At 34.5% G+C, this 20,680-nt stretch overlaps 2 protein-coding genes across 5 annotated transcripts in view; one reads left to right on the forward strand and one right to left on the reverse strand.

Annotated features, from left to right (window-relative positions):
• The window catches only part of LOC134845296 (RB1-inducible coiled-coil protein 1-like), a 524,841-nt gene that overhangs the window by 156,112 nt on the left and 348,049 nt on the right, over nucleotides 1-20,680 (reverse strand). The gene's annotated exons all lie outside the window — the stretch shown is intronic.
• The window catches only part of LOC134856779 (uncharacterized), a 151,419-nt gene continuing 147,545 nt past the window's right edge, over nucleotides 16,807-20,680 (forward strand). For all 4 annotated transcript variants that reach the window (XM_063873049.1, XM_063873050.1, XM_063873052.1 and 1 more), the window contains exons 1-3: nucleotides 16,807-17,116; nucleotides 17,857-17,897; nucleotides 19,507-19,680. In XM_063873049.1, coding sequence (XP_063729119.1) covers nucleotides 16,830-17,116; nucleotides 17,857-17,897; nucleotides 19,507-19,680 — 502 coding nt within the window. In that variant the 5' untranslated portion in view covers nucleotides 16,807-16,829. The remainder of the gene's footprint in view (nucleotides 17,117-17,856; nucleotides 17,898-19,506; nucleotides 19,681-20,680) is intronic.

Here is a 20,680-nt window from a genome sequence, read left to right on the forward strand (position 1 = left end):
AATTCTTTCAATAATTTGTAAAAGTGAAAAAATATCCATCTTTGCAATTGTAGGCTGATTTACAGCTAAAAAAGATATTGATAGTTTGATAGTGTACTTTAGGTTTAAAAAAAAGAATAATGACTAAAACACATTTAGGAACTAAATCAACAAAGTCCCATACACAAGCCTTATGTAGTGGGCAAAGTTTATTGAACACTGTTTTTCTAGTCTAGGTTGAAGAAGTGTCTCGGTTTTTCAATTAAACAGCATTCTTTCTCTATTTTTTCTGGAGCTTTAGGTCTGAAGAAAAACAAAATAGATAGTACAGAGATAATAACAAAGAAAAGTCCCAAAAAAATACAATATTTTTATAGGAACCTGAAAACTCAAAAAAAATTGAACATTTTTAGCGACTGTTCCAAATTTGTCAATTTGAATGTTTGATACTCCCAAGACTATCACTTCCGTTACTTGCTCCAAGATAAATTGGAAAATTATTGCTAATCTCAAGCTTTCTGGATAATGCAACTGTTCAGCTGCATCCTGTAGTGAAGTCAAGTCAAAAACTAGAATATAGTGATTTTGAAAATCTTCCATAGGAAGAGCTGAAAAATCTTCGTTAAACTGCATTGCTTTCATTGTTGTAACATAGAGACGATAAGGAGAAGTTGTATCTAATGAAATAAATGCTCTTTCGCCCCGAATAATTCTAAGCTCTCTCAAATGAAATTGTTGATATTTGAAAAGATTTTCATGAAAAGATCCCGCAACAGCAGAATTTGTATTCATTGCAACAACTATCCTTCTGATTGGGGCAACATTGAAAACATTTTCCTGAATAAACTGGTTTTGACGAGATGGAATGATAAAGGTTCTTGCTAAGGTTTCCATGTAATTGTATTGCGCAGGTTCCCTTTCCAGATTCCATTGCAAATATTGATGATTAGGTTCAGCTACTGAAATTCTTCTTGTAACTTGGTTTTTTGGTAGTAATAATTTTTCACAAGTAAATAAGTCAATGGCTAGCCTGCCATAAAGTGAAAAAGTTGTCCCTGCTCCTAAAGCATTTGCTCTGTCAGTGAATGGATACATATCAAATGCCTCCGGATATTCTTCAAAGTTATACCTGTGACAAGCAAGTATTCCTTTATTAGTCACTGCCGACGAGTTGAATTCGTTCAATATTTGTGCTTTATGAGGATATAATCCATTGGCGTTGTAAACCATTGTATTAATAAAATAAATTTCATAATTGGAGAAGAGAGAATGTAGAAGACTGTTTACATAAGTTAAGTAAGTTTGTGGGTCCTCATCTAAATCTTCCTTCGATTTTGCTTTATGTTCTGCTTTTTCTTTTTTAAAAGCTTCAAACAGTCTTCCTTTGAATAATTGAAGCTTTAAACTGAGGTGGGTATCACGCATATCCAAATAAACATTATGGTCCCTCTCAAATTCAAACTCAATACTGCTTTCATCTAGAGAAGTACCGGGAAATACTTCTTGTATTTATGATGAAATTATTGTTTCCAAAGCCGGGACTTTATCAAAAATCTCCAAAGAAGAATTTGTAAACGCTCCGTACTGAAAATGTCTACTTTGATTTACACTCATTTTAGCTTGTCAAAAATGTCTTTGAGAGAGCGACTGATTTTTGAACTATTTTTTTGAAAAATGACTCTTGTTCTACGCTCGGATTTCTTTTTTCCACCTCCCAACTGTTTTCGAACTGTTTTTGTTCCAACATCTTTTGCAAATGTTTTGAGTTTTTGCGTCCACTGACAACTTCTCCAATGTCTGGAGCAGCAATTTCAAACAAATCTGCTCCGATTCTTTTTGCAGCTGGGATTATACATTTTTTAATAAAGGAAATTGCAGATCTCCCAAGATGTTGTGCAAGAGCACCAAAACGTCTTCCACGCTGTTTTGCATGCCCACGAAAAATAGGAAAAATAATTGAACTTTGAGCAACCATTTTGTATGAAGTATAAATCAAAAATGATTATCCGAAATCTTGCGAAGCAAGAGAACAACTCGTGTAATTCCCACGGACACAAAAGGCATTTTTTTCACCCGTAGTATCCCTTAGTTCTTTTTTTATGCTGTGGAAAGAGTTTTTTAATAATTTTTTGAATTGTAGATTTGTGAAGGGTTGATAGTTCATGTACTGTCCTGTAGATTATTTGTCTCCATTTTTTACTTTGGAAATGAAAGGAATACAGCGCAGTAAAGGAGTTTTTGTATCGCCTACTCGATCATATTCTATAATATCACTATAAATCACTAGGGAATGTTTTCTTTTAAGGTTGTAAGAATTTTGAAGAGAATGTGGTCCTTTTCCTTTCATTATAACACCTGTCTAATTTTGTTCTAAATCACAACCGAAAATGTGACTCAAATCAGCACTTTGAATTATAAACACTGATTGATCCTCAGGTAAATGAATGGCAACTTTTTGTGTTATTTCATCTATTGATACATAAATTCGGTTAATTTCATATTTTTGTGCTCCTATACGTTTTTGAACTTTGTCATTCATGGCTACAACAATATCAACAATACTTGGATACAATCCAGGTTCAATATGCATCGGTTTAATCTTTCTTTTTCCTCAGGACTTTCTCGTCCATCATGAAAGTTAACTTTCCCTCTGTAACGTTTTGATACAATGAAGGGTACGATATTTCCGAAATAGCAGCGTCCTATTCTCTTTTTAGATGTATTTGTTTCGGTAGAATATTTGTAAAGGAACTAAGACTATTATAAATAAAAGAAGCATTAGAAACTAGCTCAATAGTAAAAGAATCCATGACAACTAATCGATAGAAATTCAATATAAAAAATGACTAACCATTAATCTGAACACTTTCTCAACTCTTTTTCATAAAATTTTCCCAGAATTTTTTCTTTTTTGAGATCTTTAATATTGTATGTAGGAGGTTTTTTTGTAGATATTGCCGAAATTTCAAAAATTTCATCTATAAACTGTGGCTTGTATCCTTTTCGGAACGGAATATCATTTTTCGAAATTCTAACTCTATCAACAATTTTGAATTTTGGTTTAGTAAATTTCTCGAACGATTTGTTAAACAATATTGATAAAAAATCACTGTTTTTCACATCTCTGGGTGATTTTCCACTTGATCGATTTTTTCGACAGTTCAATGTAGAAACAAATTGTTGCAATTTGGGGACAAATTTTTCACCATGTTCTTCAATGTAACGATATATTATATATTTTAAACACTGAATTGCTCTCTCTGCAAACGCAGCTTTTGTTTCACTCATTGTTGAGTAAATTTCAATGTCTTTCTCCTTGCAAAAAATTTTTTTAAGTTCCCCCATATTCTGTTCTTTTATAAACTCAAAGTTTTTCAGGAGTGTTTTTTCGAGAAATCATTTTTCTGAAAGCTTGTAAAGTGTCTTTGGCATACTTTGTTTACTTTGTTTTCATTGTTTGAACTCTGACAAAACTCGAAAAAATATCTACAGCAACTAACAAATACTTGACACCATTGTTTTGACTAGCTAACTTGTCTACAAAAGCCAAGTCCATACACCAGATTTCATTGATATATTTAGAAAAAGCTTGAAGTCTTCGAAAACACCTGATTGGTGGACCAAATTTTGTATACGATGTCTTGGTTTGTAAAAACTTTTCTACTTTCTTTTTTGATAAACCACTCGCTTTACTCAAGTTTTGAATAGAACCGTATGCACTTCTGCCCCTTGAATACAATCTGTTTAGTCTTACTTTTTCAGATTTTGAAAGGGATCCAAGTTCCTCTATCTTTTGCTTTGGCTTTCTTGTTAATAACAAGTTTAAGAGGAAGTTGAGTTGCTTCCAAAATAGTAAAGTAAATATCTGGAAAATTGGTATTTTTTCGCTTTAGTGCACACACGAAGTCTATAATCGATTCTTTTGTATCTCAATTATCTAATATAAAATTGTCTGACTGGCTGAGTTTAATTCTAGGGAAATTCAAAATTAAATCAATAATGTGCTTATTGTTGCTCGTTTTCAACCTCGCATTTACAGCACTGTAAGCAGAATCAAAACTTTTTGGTACAATCTCCTCTTTTTCTTGCTTTTGTTCCAATTTTTGTTTTCTTGGAAGTGTACTTTGTGATTGATAAACTGAGTACGGAACTAAAACAAACTGTTCCATACTATGTCAATCGTTTAATGACAAAAGGGGTGATGATAGATATCAATTGTAACCCTTTATTTGAACTTAAATTAATTCTTCTTTTGTATAGAGGAGTTCTTTTTTGTGTTAGTTCTGAAATTTCTTTTCTGTTTTTTAGTACGTCTTCTTTCCGAAGATCTCGAAGCTCTCCTCTTAATAGGTTTACTAAACACTTGCTCAGAAACTGAATGAAACCTTTTGGGCAATTGAGAATGAATTGTTTTCGAAGCATTAGGAAAAACTTTTGAAATATTGGGAAAATAGAGAGGTATTGTGTACTCATCGTCCAAAAATTTTGTCTCTATTCCAGCTGGTAAGTAAAATTTTGTTGGAACTGAGCCACTATTAGAGCAATACTTAAGTGAATCAACTGTTTTTGGGGTTAAATCAATAAGTAAATGACCATAAGGAACGGATTTTGCATCTTGATACCAATCTTTCAATTGAGATCCTAGACCTAGTTGTTGACTTAATGTATTGATTTGTAAAACATCCCTCGGCGACTTGAACAAGACTATGTGTGTATTTTGTAACTCTACATCTCTTCCTAATTTGCTTTGATGAAATAAAATGTGTTTGATGTATAATGTATTCAGTCCCCTGTGTCACCCAGCAGTGGCAATTTTTACAAATTGTTTGGAGTTTGAAATTTCTTCACAAGAATTGTCAAAAATAAGCAAATACTTAGTTCCGTTATTTGGAAGATTTCCAATCAAGTCATAATCTACTCCTTGGATAAATTTTAGGTTTTTTCTTTGCATTTGACTGTAAAGAGGTTGATAATGTTGATAAAAATAAAAAATTTTGTCGAATGCTGGTTGAAAATTACCAATTTTCAACCAATCAAAAATAAGATGAGATTTACCAGATCCACTTGGTTCAACTAGGGAATTGAAAATTCGTTCATAGGTAGATGTTATTTTATTCATAGCGTTGGAGAAGGTAGTATATAACCGACTGTACTTGATAAGATGGCTACACAAACTTTTGTTTCTTCACATGTTGTGGCTAACATAATTCGAACGATTGCACATACTAGCATCAAAAATATAACAAAAATTGGCACAAAAAAAACTAAAAGAGATCTATTACAAGTACGTCCAAACAGTTTCCATGATTTTCGTTCATGATTTTCTTCATCAAATACAAAATTTCCTAAATTTACGAGCTTGTCACATTGATCGACCATCTTAACTCTAAAAAGAAAAAAATGACAATGAAATTTAATTATAGTTTGAAAATGGTAGTACATTAAGATTAATATAATTTACAATTTGTTTTAAAAACATCGAGTCCATGTTCCGTATGCAAATGCTTTTCTTTCTGCACAGTGAAGAGTTTTTGCATGACGGAATGGGTAGTTGCTACACCTCCAGTCATATTCTTCAACTTTGAATATCAAAAACTCAACTTTAGGGCAAGCGTATTCATCCAAATTAATAACCTTTGTTGCCAAAAGTTCAGACAGAATCTTACATTTTCCATGACCTTTTGCAAAAAATTCCGTTTCTGTGGCTTCTTGATTTTTCAATATTTTTTCAAGTTCAGTTTGTTTTTCATAACCACTGCTCCAATTGATTCCATGAAGATGCTTTGTACACCAAAAAGATTGGGATGTTGGTTTGATTTTTTTGGGAGGAAGAAAGGAATATCCTACAGTGTGTCTATACTTATAAATTCCTAACTCTTTCACTGTATTGTTTTCAATACATTCAATATCCAAAATAACCAGACTCATTCTAATCAGTGTTTTCTCTGGAGTTTTTTGGTTAAAATGACTAACAATCAAACGATGCATAAACTGATGCAGCAAACATTTTAAACAAAAAAATAACCCAGTCACGTGACCAAGAAAGCATGAACTGGAGAGACTAGGTGCAACATAACAATACCCAGGTCTTTTTAATGTAGCAGATTTCACAGATCCAGCAGAGTCTTGTAGAATTGCATGTAGTCTAAAAATTTTGGAGTCTGCAAAAAAAAATCCATACAGGAATTTCCGTATCCAATTAATCCTCCAAAAGGAAATTTTTGGTCCATTTCTTTTAAATTTATGTCTGGGCCAAAACAATACAGGTACAAATAAATAAATTTTTTCTTTATGTTTTTGATGAGAAATCTTGCTTAATAATCTCAAAAACTCTTAGAATTTCATTCAAATTCGGGACGTTGATTTTCTACAGTGCATTCGTCAATAATGATGCAAAATTTTTTGAAGGTCTCTACATAACCTAATACTGAAGGAAGCATATCGAGTAATTTATCATATTCTTCTCTTTGTAGTTGTAAAGTTTGATTATTTTTCCATTGATTTCCATTTCTACGATATTCTACAAGTTCTATTTTTTTGGTATCGGATCTGTGTCCTATGTGAATTTTTCTTCTACCATTATGCAGAATCCACTCAAAATGAGATATTTGTGAGTTTATGTCCGAATTCTGCAAGTTTGGTAAGTTTTGTGACTCTATAATTGTTAGTGAAATTTTTTGGGAATTTTTTTCAAGAACAATATGAAAAAGTCCCAATTTATTGTGAAGTTTTAAGATTAAATTTCTTGAAAAACCAACATTCCAACTAATACTGTTCAACACCAATACTAAATGAAAAATAATTTTGAGTATAAATAGTTAGATTACAAGACAAAAAACATAAATAACACAATTTATTGTACTTTACAGTTCTCAACCAACATAAAGTCTCCCAAAATTTGGGACAGCTCTTTGAATTCGTTCAAAGTATAGTTGACATAGGCAACTTGTTTCATTGCTTCATTCCCTTTTGCGGTGAACATTCGAACCTGAATGTAGGGAGGTTTGTTAACATTGTACTTCTTGATCCCGACGCAAACTTGTCTTCTATTGTAAGTTGCTATGTCATTTACTTTGTTGCAGTTGGCAAGCTCCTGATCCATAGTTGACTCCTTGTCAGAAGTGAGTTCCAATATAGGAACGAATCCAAGGTTTTCAGCATCGTGAATAACAGTGTTTCTAATTGCCGAGATTGCTTCTCCTTCCTTTTCACCAAGATAGACTTGCTGTCTTTTTTCGAGTTGTCCCAACTCATTTTTCTTGAATAGTTGAAAGGAGGGTTTAAAATATATTTTCCCCTTCTAGTTTTTTGGGATCAAGCGAGTCTCCCAATTCTTGTTTGATTTTTTGATAACTCAATGTAATTGGGACTAGTGTCTTCTCTTGAGTACATTTTGAAGATTAGACTGATCAGATGAAGAGAAATGAGCAAATTGATTTTGAGTTTAAATGATTTTGGAAGTAAACAATATGAGTCATTCACTTAACCATAAAAGGAAATAGAACTAAAATTGGAATTTTTGAGTGAATTTTCCAAATATGGAGTTGTGTAGGTGTTAGTGCTCCTATATAAATCCATAATTCTCAGCAAAAATCTTTGTTCCAGAAAAAATTTATAGTAACCAGTAACTTTTGTGTCTCTGCCCACAATTCTTACTGTTCTTTGGAAAATTGTAAGTTCCACATACTTCTGATTAGTTCATCTTTCGATCGAATTTTAAAACGATTGGGTAATTTTCATTTCACATACCAAATTATTGATTGTCTTTACATTCTGTACAAATACAAATTTTAGTCGAAAGTTATTTGATCAATTGGCGAAGTTTTCAATCAACTTGACCGCGCTGTTCATCACAATTTCAAATGGAAAGGAGCAAAAAAATGCCAAGTGTTGCAAAGAAGAGACTGCTACGCAAAAAATTCAAACGTCACTATTTATGTTCTAACCAGAACCTAGCTTCCACACAATCTATTGTTTCAGCTTTTCTTTTCTAGAAAGAGTTCGTAAAGTACAAAACTCAAAATATGAACATGATTTGTTGAAACTAATTGACTGTTTTATTGACGGGTATGGATTTGTATAAAGTGATCATGTCAATTTTTCAAGAAAAAATTTTTGATAATCTATCTAATTTCTCTCATATGTTTACAAAATTATCAAAAATTACCGAAAAAAAACTCACCGTTGTCAGAAAATTTGCAAAAAAATTTTCAAACATGTAAGAAAGATGTTTTTTTTCTTTTGATTTTCAAGAAGTTGCAAACGGTTGAATTTTCTAAGCAAATTGTAAAAAGTGTTTCAGTTTTTTTGACAAAATGCGAAACGTGTATCAATTTTTTTGACAAAATGCGAAAAGTGTTTAAATTTTTTGGACAAGATGCGAAAAGTGTTTCACTTTTTTCCTACAAATGCGAAAATTGTTTCACTTTTTTCAACAAAATGCGAAAAGTGTTTTACTTTTTACGATAAAATGCGAAAAGTGCTTCAACTTGTTTGACAAGAAGCGAAAAGTGTTTCACGTTTTTTAACATGATGCGAAAAGTGTTTCACTTTTTCCCTACAAATGCGAAAAGTGTTTCACTTTTTTCGCCAAAATGCGAAAAGTGTTTTACTTTTTTCGACAAAAAGCAAAAAGTGTTTTACTTATTTCGATAAAATGCGAAACGTGTTTTACTTTTTTCGATAAAATGCAAAAGTGTTTTACTTTTTTCGATAAAATTCGAAAAATGTTTCAATTTTTTCTACAAAGTGCCAAAAGTGAGTGAGTTTTTGACAAAATGCAAAAACTATTAGGTAACTTTTCACTTGTGTACAATTTTTTTGGTGTTTTTCCGAATATATGTGCAAAAACTATTCGAGTTTCTTAACATATGTGCGAATTCAGAATACTAAATTAAGTTCTAATTGTTTTTCAATGGTTTACCCTGAGCCTCTCATCTACTCTCATAATTAAACGGAATTTGAAGAAAATATTTAATTACAGAAAACGAAGTCAATACCAAACAACATTTATTTACAAAAACATTTAATCAAAGACCTGTCGAGCAGCAGAAGAGTTCTGGAGGTTCTCTATAGAACGCAGAGCTGGACGAAGTTCCATTGCTGCTGGTTGTTGTGGAGGAGTGTTTTGAGGTGTCATTGTTTCTGAGAAACCCACATCTTCATCTATTGTGAGGGGTTTTCGGCTGATCCTGCTTCCTCCTAAGGAAAGACGAAGTCGTCGACTGGTTGAGCTAAAAATCTTGAGTCAGGAATCTCGGGGTAGTTCATTCCCACGTGATCAGAAACTTCCTCCATCATTTGCATTTCTTCAAGTTGGTTCTCTGTCATGGGTACTTGTGTCATATGATGCTCGTTGAAATCCCTTCGCATCACTTCCACCATGTGCCACACTTGGCTTGGGATGTCCTTTCGCGCCAGAAAAACACCAGAGACTGTTTCTCGCACTTGAATTTGTACTAGATCATGCGAAAATTCTACAGAGTACATGAGATTGCTGTTTTGCACTGAGAAGATCATTTTGAGCAAAAAACTGAGTTTAAGAGTAAAAACAAGAAAGAGCTGAGAGAGAGGGTAGCTGACGGAAGTTAAGTTGAAAGAAGGGTATTTAGAGCTGAGAGATGAGGTAGCTGACGGTAGTTAAGTTGAAAATAAAATGATTTTAGGTTAAGAGACAAGGGTACCTTCAACTCGAACGTGTAGGTTTGACCGATCAGAATTGATTTTCCTTATTTGGATTGTAGTCGTGTCCATTCAGATTTCAGCTTCCTTTTATGGCGTTCTTTGATAAAAGTCGTGTCCAGTCGGAAACAAAGTTCCATTTTGGGCATTGTAGTTTCCAATCAAAAAAATGTTGGTTTTTGTTCTAGTTGTCGTATCCAATCAGATGACCCTTTTAAGTACTTAAATTTTCCAAATAAGTAAAAACATACACAAAAGCAATTGCAAAAATAAATGACCAAAAGTTGTTGCTGTAAAAATCAGAAATATTGCTGATATAAGTAACAAAAGAAAAAAAATAATGAAAGTAACATCTCCGCTTTTTTTCTATTGGTTTTTTGTATGTAATCAATGAGAAAATGCTGATTTTTGAGTAGATAGTCAAGTTCTTTAATTTCTATGTAAATTTGGGAGGATAACTCAAAGTTGACGAATTTTTCAAAGCAAACCTCTGGAAAATTGATTCCTAAACGAATCATGCAGGATTTTGAATTTTGAAAATCCTTAAAGAAGCGAAGCAATAAAGAATTTTGCTGGGGAGTTTTTACAAATTTGGGTTTTGGATAGGGGATAAAAAAGTTTTTGATATATTATCGTACGACTTTTTGGTTAATTTCAAATTCTCGAGAATAAACAAAATTTCTTTCCTTGTGAGGTGTAATTCAGAGGTAAGTTTAAAACTTTGATACGCAATTTGTGGATCAAAAGTAAACTCTTTGATTGGGTAAGTTTCTCTGAAGAGACCTTTAATTAGTCGGATAACTCGCTTCACTTGGAAGACAAAAAAAACGTCCAAAAAATTATGAAAAAAATAAGAGTCAACATCTATCTCATCAATAAGAAAGTCAATTGGAATATTTTCTTTTTTCTTGTAAAGTAACTCGAGGAAATTCAAAAGTTTTTTGATAGACATTTTTCAAATAATGATTAAGGTTTTTTAAAAAAATAATAAACAATTCACTTTTAGAAAATGCTGGATTCTGATTGGTTAACCTCCAACAAACAGTGACAAACAAAAAAAAACTCAACTCCGATTGATTGATTTTCTCTAAGTAAAAGTAAATAAAACTCATATCATTCTGATTTTCTTTACGTTAAAAGCAATCGTTCTATACTTTGTTCAACTACTTGAAAATATTTTCAATAAATTTGAACTAATCAAAGTACAAATAATCAAATATTTTTAGGACACTTTAAATCTCCCAATTTTGTAGGTACCACGTACTTGTATTTAATTTTAATACAAGCTAAATCTCCCGCTTTTTTTCAGATGCCAGCACTCAACAGGAATGAGAAAGTGAAATGCGAGGACTATAGTAAGATGTATGTACGTCAAAATGCTGCGCGACATCGCAAGAGTTGTGTGCGAGGAGTTATTTCTTGTCCGGAATAAAGTTATTGTACATACAACCAGCAAGAAATGAATTTCCATACGAGCAAGAAGTACGTAAAGTCAAACCCAAAGTCAACAAAGTATGTATCGTTTGAGAAAGAATTTCCAAGCTATTATTCACTTCAACAACATCGTAAAAAGGAACACCGGTTAAAAGCGAGAAAAACGAGTGATTCTGTTTCTGATTTGAATAAAATCTTGGAAAACGAGGAGGATAGTGATCAGCTACGAGATGAGTTGAATGCCTGTCAACACTTCTTGACAGATACTGAGATGGAAAATGGTCGCCACAAAGTATTCAATTTTCAACTTTCAAAACTAAATCCTAATCTAGTTAATGAAAAACTGGATCAATTTTTTGAAAAACTTGATTGTGCAGCAAAAATCAACATTGCCTTGGGATTTGTGTTACGTGATATAGAAACCGGCGATTATCGTTATTTCTACGCTCATGAAAATAACACAATCTTTGATAAATCTATACTGCTTTGTACTAAAGCAGAGTTGACGACTATACAGAACAAGGTCAATAAGCAAGTTATCATTGAAGTTTGTACACAAGAGAGACAAAATACGAAATGGCAATTCAAGCTGATCACTAATGTGACAATTTTTGCGGCCTTACTGAAAAACATACCTATGGGATGTCCAGATTCTGTGAATCCCGAACCACTTCTGAGGAATAACCATGTTAAATGTTTGATTTCGGATCAAGACACAAAACAACCATACAATGACAATTTGTGTTTGTTTCGAGCGCTTGCAGTTCATTTACGTGGAACAACTAGTGTTGAAAAATCCACTTCCAAGATCTTTAATGATTTTTTGGAAAAATCGGGTTGTGATCCGAAACAATTTCGTGGAGTTTCGATGGATAATCTACCAAAAGTTGAATATGTAGTAGGGAAAAGCATCTTTATCTAAGATATCGATATTGAAGATGCAGATTTTGTAGGAGAATTAGATCGGAGAAGTATGGGTGAATACGAGAACACAGTGAATTTTCTACAAAACAAAATTCACATTATTTACGTCAATAACATCGACAACTTCTTCAAATGCTTCCGATGCCCAACTTGCGATACAATTTTCAACAAATCTCAAATTTTCAACAAGCATCTCCTACGATGCACAGATCGAATCAAAAACCTTTACCCCAAAAATGTTTATACTCTACGAAAGACGTTGTTTGCAAAATTGGATGGGTTCAATTTTGAGTACGCAAAAGAACAAAACTTATTCAAAAATGTCGCTATTTTTGACTTTGAATCAATTTGCGTGCCATCCGAAGAACTAAAACCAAACGAAACTAAGACTTGGATCGGGAAGTATGAACCCATATCAGTGCAATTTCATCCAATTTGCTTGACAAACCCATAATTTTATGTGAAAAACTTCCACAATCCCTCATTATTGACTTTGTGGCAAACTTGGAGTCGTAGCCGAAAAAAATAAAACCGAAATGCGATCAAAATTTCTGGAAATTGAAAATAACATCAAAAAACGACTACACACAATTTTCAGCATACTTAATGAACGAGTTAGTTTCAATAAGAGTGAAACAAGAGAGTACGAAGACGAATGTATTGAGGAAGAGGAAGAAAAGAAATTGAACCTTCAGTTATCAAGAAAGCAAACGACTTTGTTTCCTTCAAAATTGGATATGTTCAGCTTCTAGACATTATGAAGTTTTTGGTTGTAGCTACTACTTTCGAATCTTTTCTGGAAGCTTACAAAGACAGTGAGATGAAAGGATACTTTCCATACGAGTGGTTTGACACTCCCAACAAGCTTGATGAACAACAACTACCCCCGTATGATGACTTCTACAGCAAACTGAAGAATAGTAACCCTCTCGATAAAGAGTTTGATGATTATCAAAAACTTTCTAACAGAAGATAACTGTGGGATAACTGAAGAGCAAGGCTTGAAAAAACTCGATCTCAAAACCCAACCACCTACGGGATTGGAAAACTACAACTACCTTAAATCTATCTGGGAACAGGAAAAGACGACAACATTTCGCAATTTTCTGCGGTGGTATAACAACAAGGATATTGATCCTACCCTTGATGCTATGCAGAAAATGGTTGAATTTTATCATGACAAAGGGATAGACATGTTAAAGCTCGGCTGCACACTACCGAATCTAGCCAATATCTGTCTACACAAATCAACCGACTATAAGTTTTACCCATTCCTTTCGAGTGATAGTGACTTGCTTGAAAAAATACGGGAAGATATGACCCGTGGTCCCCAAAGGTTTTCACAAGGAAAGCAGTAGCAAATGAAACCTTTATTCGAAAATCAACAAAATTTGTGCAAATCAATTGTTGGGATTGATGCTGTTCAACTCTATCCTCATTCTATGTGTCAGGATATTTCCACAGGTTTCTATACGAGATGGGACTACGATGAAGAAACACAAAAATTCAAGGCAAGGCAAAATCGAGTTCGAGCATTTGAAAATATGGTCATGTCATACTTTCAATCAACCAGACCTGAATGTAAAATTGAGAGTTACTACACTACAGGAAAACAGAAAAAAATTGATTGCTTTAGTGTTGATGGTTATTGCGACCATTGTAAGACTGTCTTTGAAGCAATGGGTTGTTATTTCCATTTTTGTCCTTGTCAAGAAGCTAGACCGAGCCTAACTGATGATGATATCAAACGCGGAACCAAGAAAAGAGAAATGGATGAGCTTCGAAAAGATTACATTCGAGAAAAAGGATACTCTATACAAGAAACGTGGGAGTGTAGCTGGTGGGATCAATTTAACAACAATGTAGACGTGAAAAATCACGTAAGAACTCACTTTCCCTTCAAAAGACCTCTTTCTGTCAATTCACTAGTGCAAAACATTAGAAAGGAAACAATGTTTGGCTATGTGCAATGCAATATGAGTAATATGACGTGCTTTAAGCAAAGTTTTCCTATTTCCCTCCTATATTCAAAATTAATGATGTTTCCAGAAACGATATTGGTGAATATATGAAGACATATGCGGGAGAAAACGATTTGTTAAAAAAACCGCGAAGAATGTTGATATCGAGCTTCAAATTGACCAACGGAACACTGATCACACCACTTTTCAACTTTTACTTGGATCTAGGACTACAGTGTACAAAAATTTATCGTTTTGTACAAAACACACCGCATAAAGTATTCAACAGTTTTGTTCAGTATGTTGTTGATGCTAGGCGAACCGGCGATGAAAATCCATTATCTAGCGTAGTAGCCGAAACGATGAAGTTTCCAGGAAACAGTTCCTACGGCTACCAAATAATGGACAGATCAAAACAAACAATGACAAAATATCTTGGAGACGAAAAAACCCACAAAGCTTTCAATAACCAATTCTTCAAGAGACTTCATATCGTAGCTAAAGATTTGTATGAAGTGGAACTTGTTAAATCTACTATAAAGCATGGTGAACCAATTATAGTAGGATTCTTTATACTACAGTATGCCAAGTTGAGATTGTTGGAGCTGTTTTATAACTTTTTTGATAAAATTTGCGATGTCAACAAATTCGAAGAACTCGAAATAGATACAGATTCCCTCTTTTTGGCTTTGGACGAATAAAATTTAGATGATTGTATCCTTCCCAGCAAGCGAGCAGAATGGTCTGAAAGGCGACGCAAGGACTATCGAGACGACTTCAGAGCAGATGCAAAAAACAACTTTTTTCCCCGTACTTGCTGTTCTAAACATAAGAAACATGACAATAGAGAACTAGGATTGTTCAAGGAGGAGTTCAGATGCACCGAAATGTTATGCCTGTATAGTAAAACCTATTGCTTTTACGATAGTAAAAGTCAAAAGTATAAGTTTAGCAGTAAAGGTCTGAACAAACGTGCATTAGAAGACTCTGGAGATGGACCGATGGCGAAGTATCGACAGGTACTGGATGAGGCAGTGAATTTGAAGTCAATGAATAGAGGATTTAAAACAATTAACCATGCAGTCGCAACTTATGAACAAACTAAGAAAGGACTGAGCTATTTTTACCCTAAACGGGAAGTTGAATGTGATGGAATACTTACTAAAGCTCTAAGTTTGTAAGAGATTATGTAGTAAAATTGTATACGATGCTGTGAATTAATACATTTTCTCTGTAATTAATCTTTTTTTTTTCTGAAAAAACTCTTTTTAAACGCTACGTTTGGATTAACAGTATGTTGTTTTTTGATAAAGAAAACATTTACAATCTGGACAATTGGCAAAATCGAGCTCCAAAAAACTCGGGTGCCAAATTTTTTTTGAAACTTACCATCTTACCATCTGAAACTTTACCATCTTACCATGTGAAACCTTACCAGCATAATACATTAGGAATCCTATTCCCTAATGAGTTCTTAATTCCCTACAATGAATTTCTTATACATAGGAAATCTATACATGGGAAATTCGTGCGCCGAAAAAAACTTACCATCTGAAACTTACCATCTGAAACCTCGTATTTTAATACATTGGGAAACCTATTCCCTATCTTGTTACATTGGGAAATCTATAGCCTATGTTAATACATAGGGTGAAGACCGGATACTCTATAGACTATGTTAATACATGGGGGGTCTTCACCCCCCCTTCGAATTCATCCAACATATACTACTGCTTTAGGAGAGCTCGGAAAATCAAATTGGTCGACCTAAAAAAAGGTCGTCAAAGTTTCAGAAATTTTTTTGAAAAACCACCCCCCTCGAGAAAATTCTAGATCCTCCCCTGAATCTGAAAACATTTTTATTTTTAATTTTCGCTTTTAGGTATGAAGTAAACGTAATTGTCATATGGTTCAGTTTTTTAAATTAAATTTAAGCTTAATCATTATTGTTGAATTCGAATTTTTTCAAGCCTTCAGTTTTACTGGTAAGGATTTTATGTCGTTAGCCCTAAAATTTATTTAGTTTTTATTTTGGGAACATGCACAGGCCTTTTCGTGGCTCACTTGTAAATCATCAGGAAATAAGTTGGTCTAGCTGACAACACATGAGAAACACCTGATATTCATGTCTCAAATTTCAGTTCGTCCTGGTGTTTTGACTTTCACTTCAACTACAGGCCCGCACGACTGCGCACGGCAATGGTCGAACTTTGACATCGGGTAGTTTTTTCTCAATGTGTGAAATTTGTTTTTTTTTCGGCAAAAAAGGAACTGCCTGTTTTTGGTTTGTCTGCTCATGTTTGGTCAGCTTAGTTGTTAGGTCACGGATTTTTTTTCTACAAGCAATTTTTGCTGCAAGTGTTGTTCATTGTAGTTTCAGGGGTGACTTAAAGCTTTTCCTACAATATCTTTTCTTTTTTTCCGCCTCAACCGTTGTCTGCTTAAAAATTCTTGGCTTTGATTCTGCTTCGTAGTCACTCCAAACGCGGATCGATTCAGACTTATAAAGTCTGAACATAAAACCGCGACATCAATCCGGGCAGTTCGACTTTATGTTTCGACCCAGTTCGACGTTCTGTTTCAACCCAAGTGGACTTCATGTTCCTTCTCAGTTCGGTCACATACCCTGCGCGACTATGGACTTTGGGTCATACAATCAATTTGGTTCTACCCCTTCGGTCGAAACTTAAAGTCGAAACCTCGACCAGAGTATTACTGAGAAAACTTTTGAAGCTGGTTGAATGATTGGACTTGATCGCAATTAATGTTGTCAGTTTCATCTGTAACATTTGTCTGATTACGCTATTAGTTGCTTTGCTCCGTTAACCGTACGGTTGTTTGTTTATTGGAATGGAGCAATATGATGAGTTCGCTGTAGGAGTGTCAATAATGAGTTATGCATTGGATGGTGGTGAAGGTAGAAGACGCTCGAGTCATACATCGCTAGATGATGTCATGGGCTGGATAGAGGCCAGGAAGGGGGCACTCCAATCGGCCAGGACAGAAGTGGGGGGGTTTGAATACGGTGCGGTAGACGAAGAAAGAGCAGCAGCAGCAGGAGACTCTGTTTCGGATGGGACAAGCGGTCGTGGCTCGGATCATTACGAAGAGGACAACAGACCTCGACTGAGAAGAAGGTAATTCCTTTTAATTTCTAAATCTTAGGTTAAAATACTCTTATTCAAAAGAAGGATAGCCGGTTAGTCTGCAGGTAGCACAGAATGCTAGCACAGTCTTTGAAAAACTACAAAAAAGTTTTTTTTTTAAATTAGTGTTTCTGCGCGGTGTGATAAAATGATGTGACGAAGACTATAGCTTAGGCATATTCGACAGTCATAGTAATTCAAGCAAATAAATTTGCAAAAAATGTGTTTTTGGTTCCCAAAATGGCGCTTAGTTTTTGGTTCCCAAAATGCCGCTTAACGACTCCAAAGTAACTTTATTTGCTTAAAACTATATTTTCAGGTCTTAACTTAAGCATGATTAGGGTGTTATAAGCCTGCTCGCTCGCTTCATTCGCTCAAACTTGAATTAAAAGCCAAAACTTTTAAACCAATTTTTCTCGATACTGTGATTTTGTCTTAGAAATTTATTTATTGTCATTCGAATCACTATTAAAAGGGCTCCAATTTGGAATATTACTCGACCCATTCCGATGATTGTTTGTGGTACCTGATTTTGCGTGGAAAAAAGAAAAAAGAAATAAAAATTAAAACACACCAGTAAAAAGTTTCTCGGCATTTTTCAAATTGTCAGAATAAAAAAAACTGATGGCAAGCAAGCAAAAAACATTTTTGCAAAAATTTTTTGTTTAACCTTAAAAATGTCCCAATATGCATTCCACAGTCTGCTTACTTTGAAGGTCTGATTGTTTTAGATTGTTTGAACAAGTGCAGCACGGAAGCAACCAAGAAAACAGTTTAGTCAACGCTTGCCATCAAATAACACTCTTCCCCAGCGCTGCTTTAGATGAAAACATTTTCAACTTAAGTTGAAATTTGGTGCCCTGCAACGCAATTGACTCCACATTTCACTCGCCAATATATCACCCTGCTTTATAACTCACCTTTTTACCTTCTTCAAAACCCACTGCTACTACCCCATTTTTCTCTTTTTTCAAAACTTTCATCAATTCACTACATTTATATTCTTCTCTATGGTTACAGCTAGGTCGAATGACCTTCAGTAAAGTGTCTTAAAGTAGCCACCGCAAAGAGTGACCAGTGTAATAAGCATGACTCCTGATTTTTAAAGTGAAAAGTCATGTGACTTGTTAAAATGACACATGAGAGCAGTAGCGGATTTAGGGGGAGGGAGGTGGGACGCTTCCTCCACCCCCTCAGCGATTCGACCCCCTGCCGACCCAAAGGGTCCCCCCTTTGTACTATTTTGGGATATCCATTTTTGGCTGACTGACCTTAAAATTTTTGTAAAGGCGCCTTCGGCACCAATCTATACTAATTTTTTGGGGGGAGCTCGCGCCGAAAAAGCGCCATTTTTTAGTCGAAATTTTCCTAAGTTTGCCTAAACATGCATTTTTTGGCCTATTTTCAAAAAATTGGCTGCGGCGCAGAAAGTTTGGTCAAATTAGGGTCTTTGCTTTGGGAGAGCTCAGAAAATAAATTTGGTCGACCTAAAAAAAGGTCGACAAAATTTTTCCGAAAATACGACCCACCCCCCCAACGTCCCCCGCCACCCATTCCCCACCAACCTCGACAACTTCCTAGATCCGCGCCTGCATGAGATCTTTCACTAGATAGGCCTAACCAGCACGGCGGATCTAGAATACTCAAAGAAAAGACTGATTTAATGAATAAAGTACGAAACTTGCCTTGACATTTTTTTAGTTTGATCAAACTTAATAAACAAAAATCATTTGAAAAAAAATGTTGAATTGTTTTTGAACGGTTTTGATGGTAAGTTTTTATTAGTGCGAGCAACTTTTTGTGCATTTTTTGATGAAAATCGTTTTACGGAAGATGCATCTTGTGAAGTAGGATCAAAAGCAAGAAAGATTCTAGCTTCTTCCTGTAAGTTCCTCCGCCCAAATGTTAAATTTTCCTTCGAAACATTTGACTCGAAAAATTGATCAGATTTTGCCTTGAAACTAAAGAATTGAGCCATTGATGGCTTTATGTCAATGATTTTCCAAATGATGTCTCGAATGAGTAATTTTTACAAACTCGAGGACATTGGCAGATCTAGGATTTTCAAAAAGGTTGACCAAGTTGGATTTTGAAAAACAAACAGGGAAAGAAGACGTTCAAATTAGACTATATTGGCGCCAAAGTCGCCTCTAGAAAATTTTAGGGAGTTCAGCTCAAACTGGGGTAGATTTCCTGATAAAAAGGGGGATCTGCTCACCACATCTTCCGCTTAAATCCGCTACTGCTGTAGGATAATATCACAGAGAAACTATTTACAGCACTTTTTATTTTACTTTTCTTTTTCTAGCTATGATATTTTGCATTGTAGCGCTTACGCTGATTTTGAATAAAGTTTCATCTAATTGAATCAATCTTTCTAGGTGCTTTTTCGATATGTGAATTTGATGCCACTTTGGGTCAAAGTCACAGAGAGAGGAACAGCCACACCACCAAGAGAGACCACAGATTCATCCGACTGATGACTACCCTCTTAGTACACCAGAAGGACTATGTAAATCTGCGCAGGTGTGTCAAATGGGCAACCATCCTCACAGGTGAGCATCCGAACTAAATAAATATCTAAAAACTTAGTTGTATTTTGACAATCGAAGAAAATGAGGAAAAATCACGCCAGTTGGAAATTTTTCTCCAGAAACAACCACAAGTTTGTTTAAAAAAAATCGAGTGGCTCGTCGCTCCATTAAATCTGAATAACAATGTCTAATTTTTATTTATTGTTTTCGAACTTTTGACTTTAACTTTTACTCTACGCTCAACTACTGGAAACTGATCTAAACTATATTTTATGATTGGATAAATTAGATATTTTACCACTGTAAAGTATTTAATATTAACCAATCATGATCCATCTAACTAACAACCCACTTATTTGTAAGTGCTGAAATTACTTGTAATTTCAGCACCAGAGAGATTTGAATTTAACTTAGAAATTAGTTGCCTCTCCAAAAGAACTTCAGCAGCCGCAACAAACCAGTATACCCTAGATCTATTGAGCCTAGCAGAGACTAGTTAAACACCCTGAGACTAGTAAGTATAAGAGTAAGATTAGGATCGGTATTAGACTAAGAAGTTGCACGAATCTATCCGGCCTAAAATAAGATAGCGTGACGAGCAGACGGTGTACCCTATCCGAAATTACTCTATGAGTTAACCACATCGGTCCTAACTCATCTGGTGCGACCATAAGTCTCGAATAAGACCCTAATAGCTTAGATTTAACCAAAAATAGATTAGAATTTAGACAAAACTTTTCAAAATGTTATACGATGATAATTTAATCGAAATGTCTCTACGACTCAATAGATCAGAGCCGATATTCCGAACGATAACAGAACTACCCGGAATCGTAAGAAGACCTCGAACCAGAGACGACATACGACAGAGTAGAAATTTACCAGTTACATGATTGTACGGCAAAAGCCAACACAAACTTTTATATTTAGAATCTTACTAGCAATGAATTTAGATTTTCATTTGCAAACATAAAATTTTGAAGTCAATCTTCATAATCATTTCAGGCGCTAAACAAAGTTA

Source organism: Symsagittifera roscoffensis, chromosome 1, assembly GCF_963678635.1.
Source record: "Symsagittifera roscoffensis chromosome 1, txSymRosc1.1, whole genome shotgun sequence".
In the NCBI taxonomy this organism is placed as follows: domain Eukaryota; kingdom Metazoa; phylum Xenacoelomorpha; order Acoela; family Convolutidae; genus Symsagittifera; species Symsagittifera roscoffensis.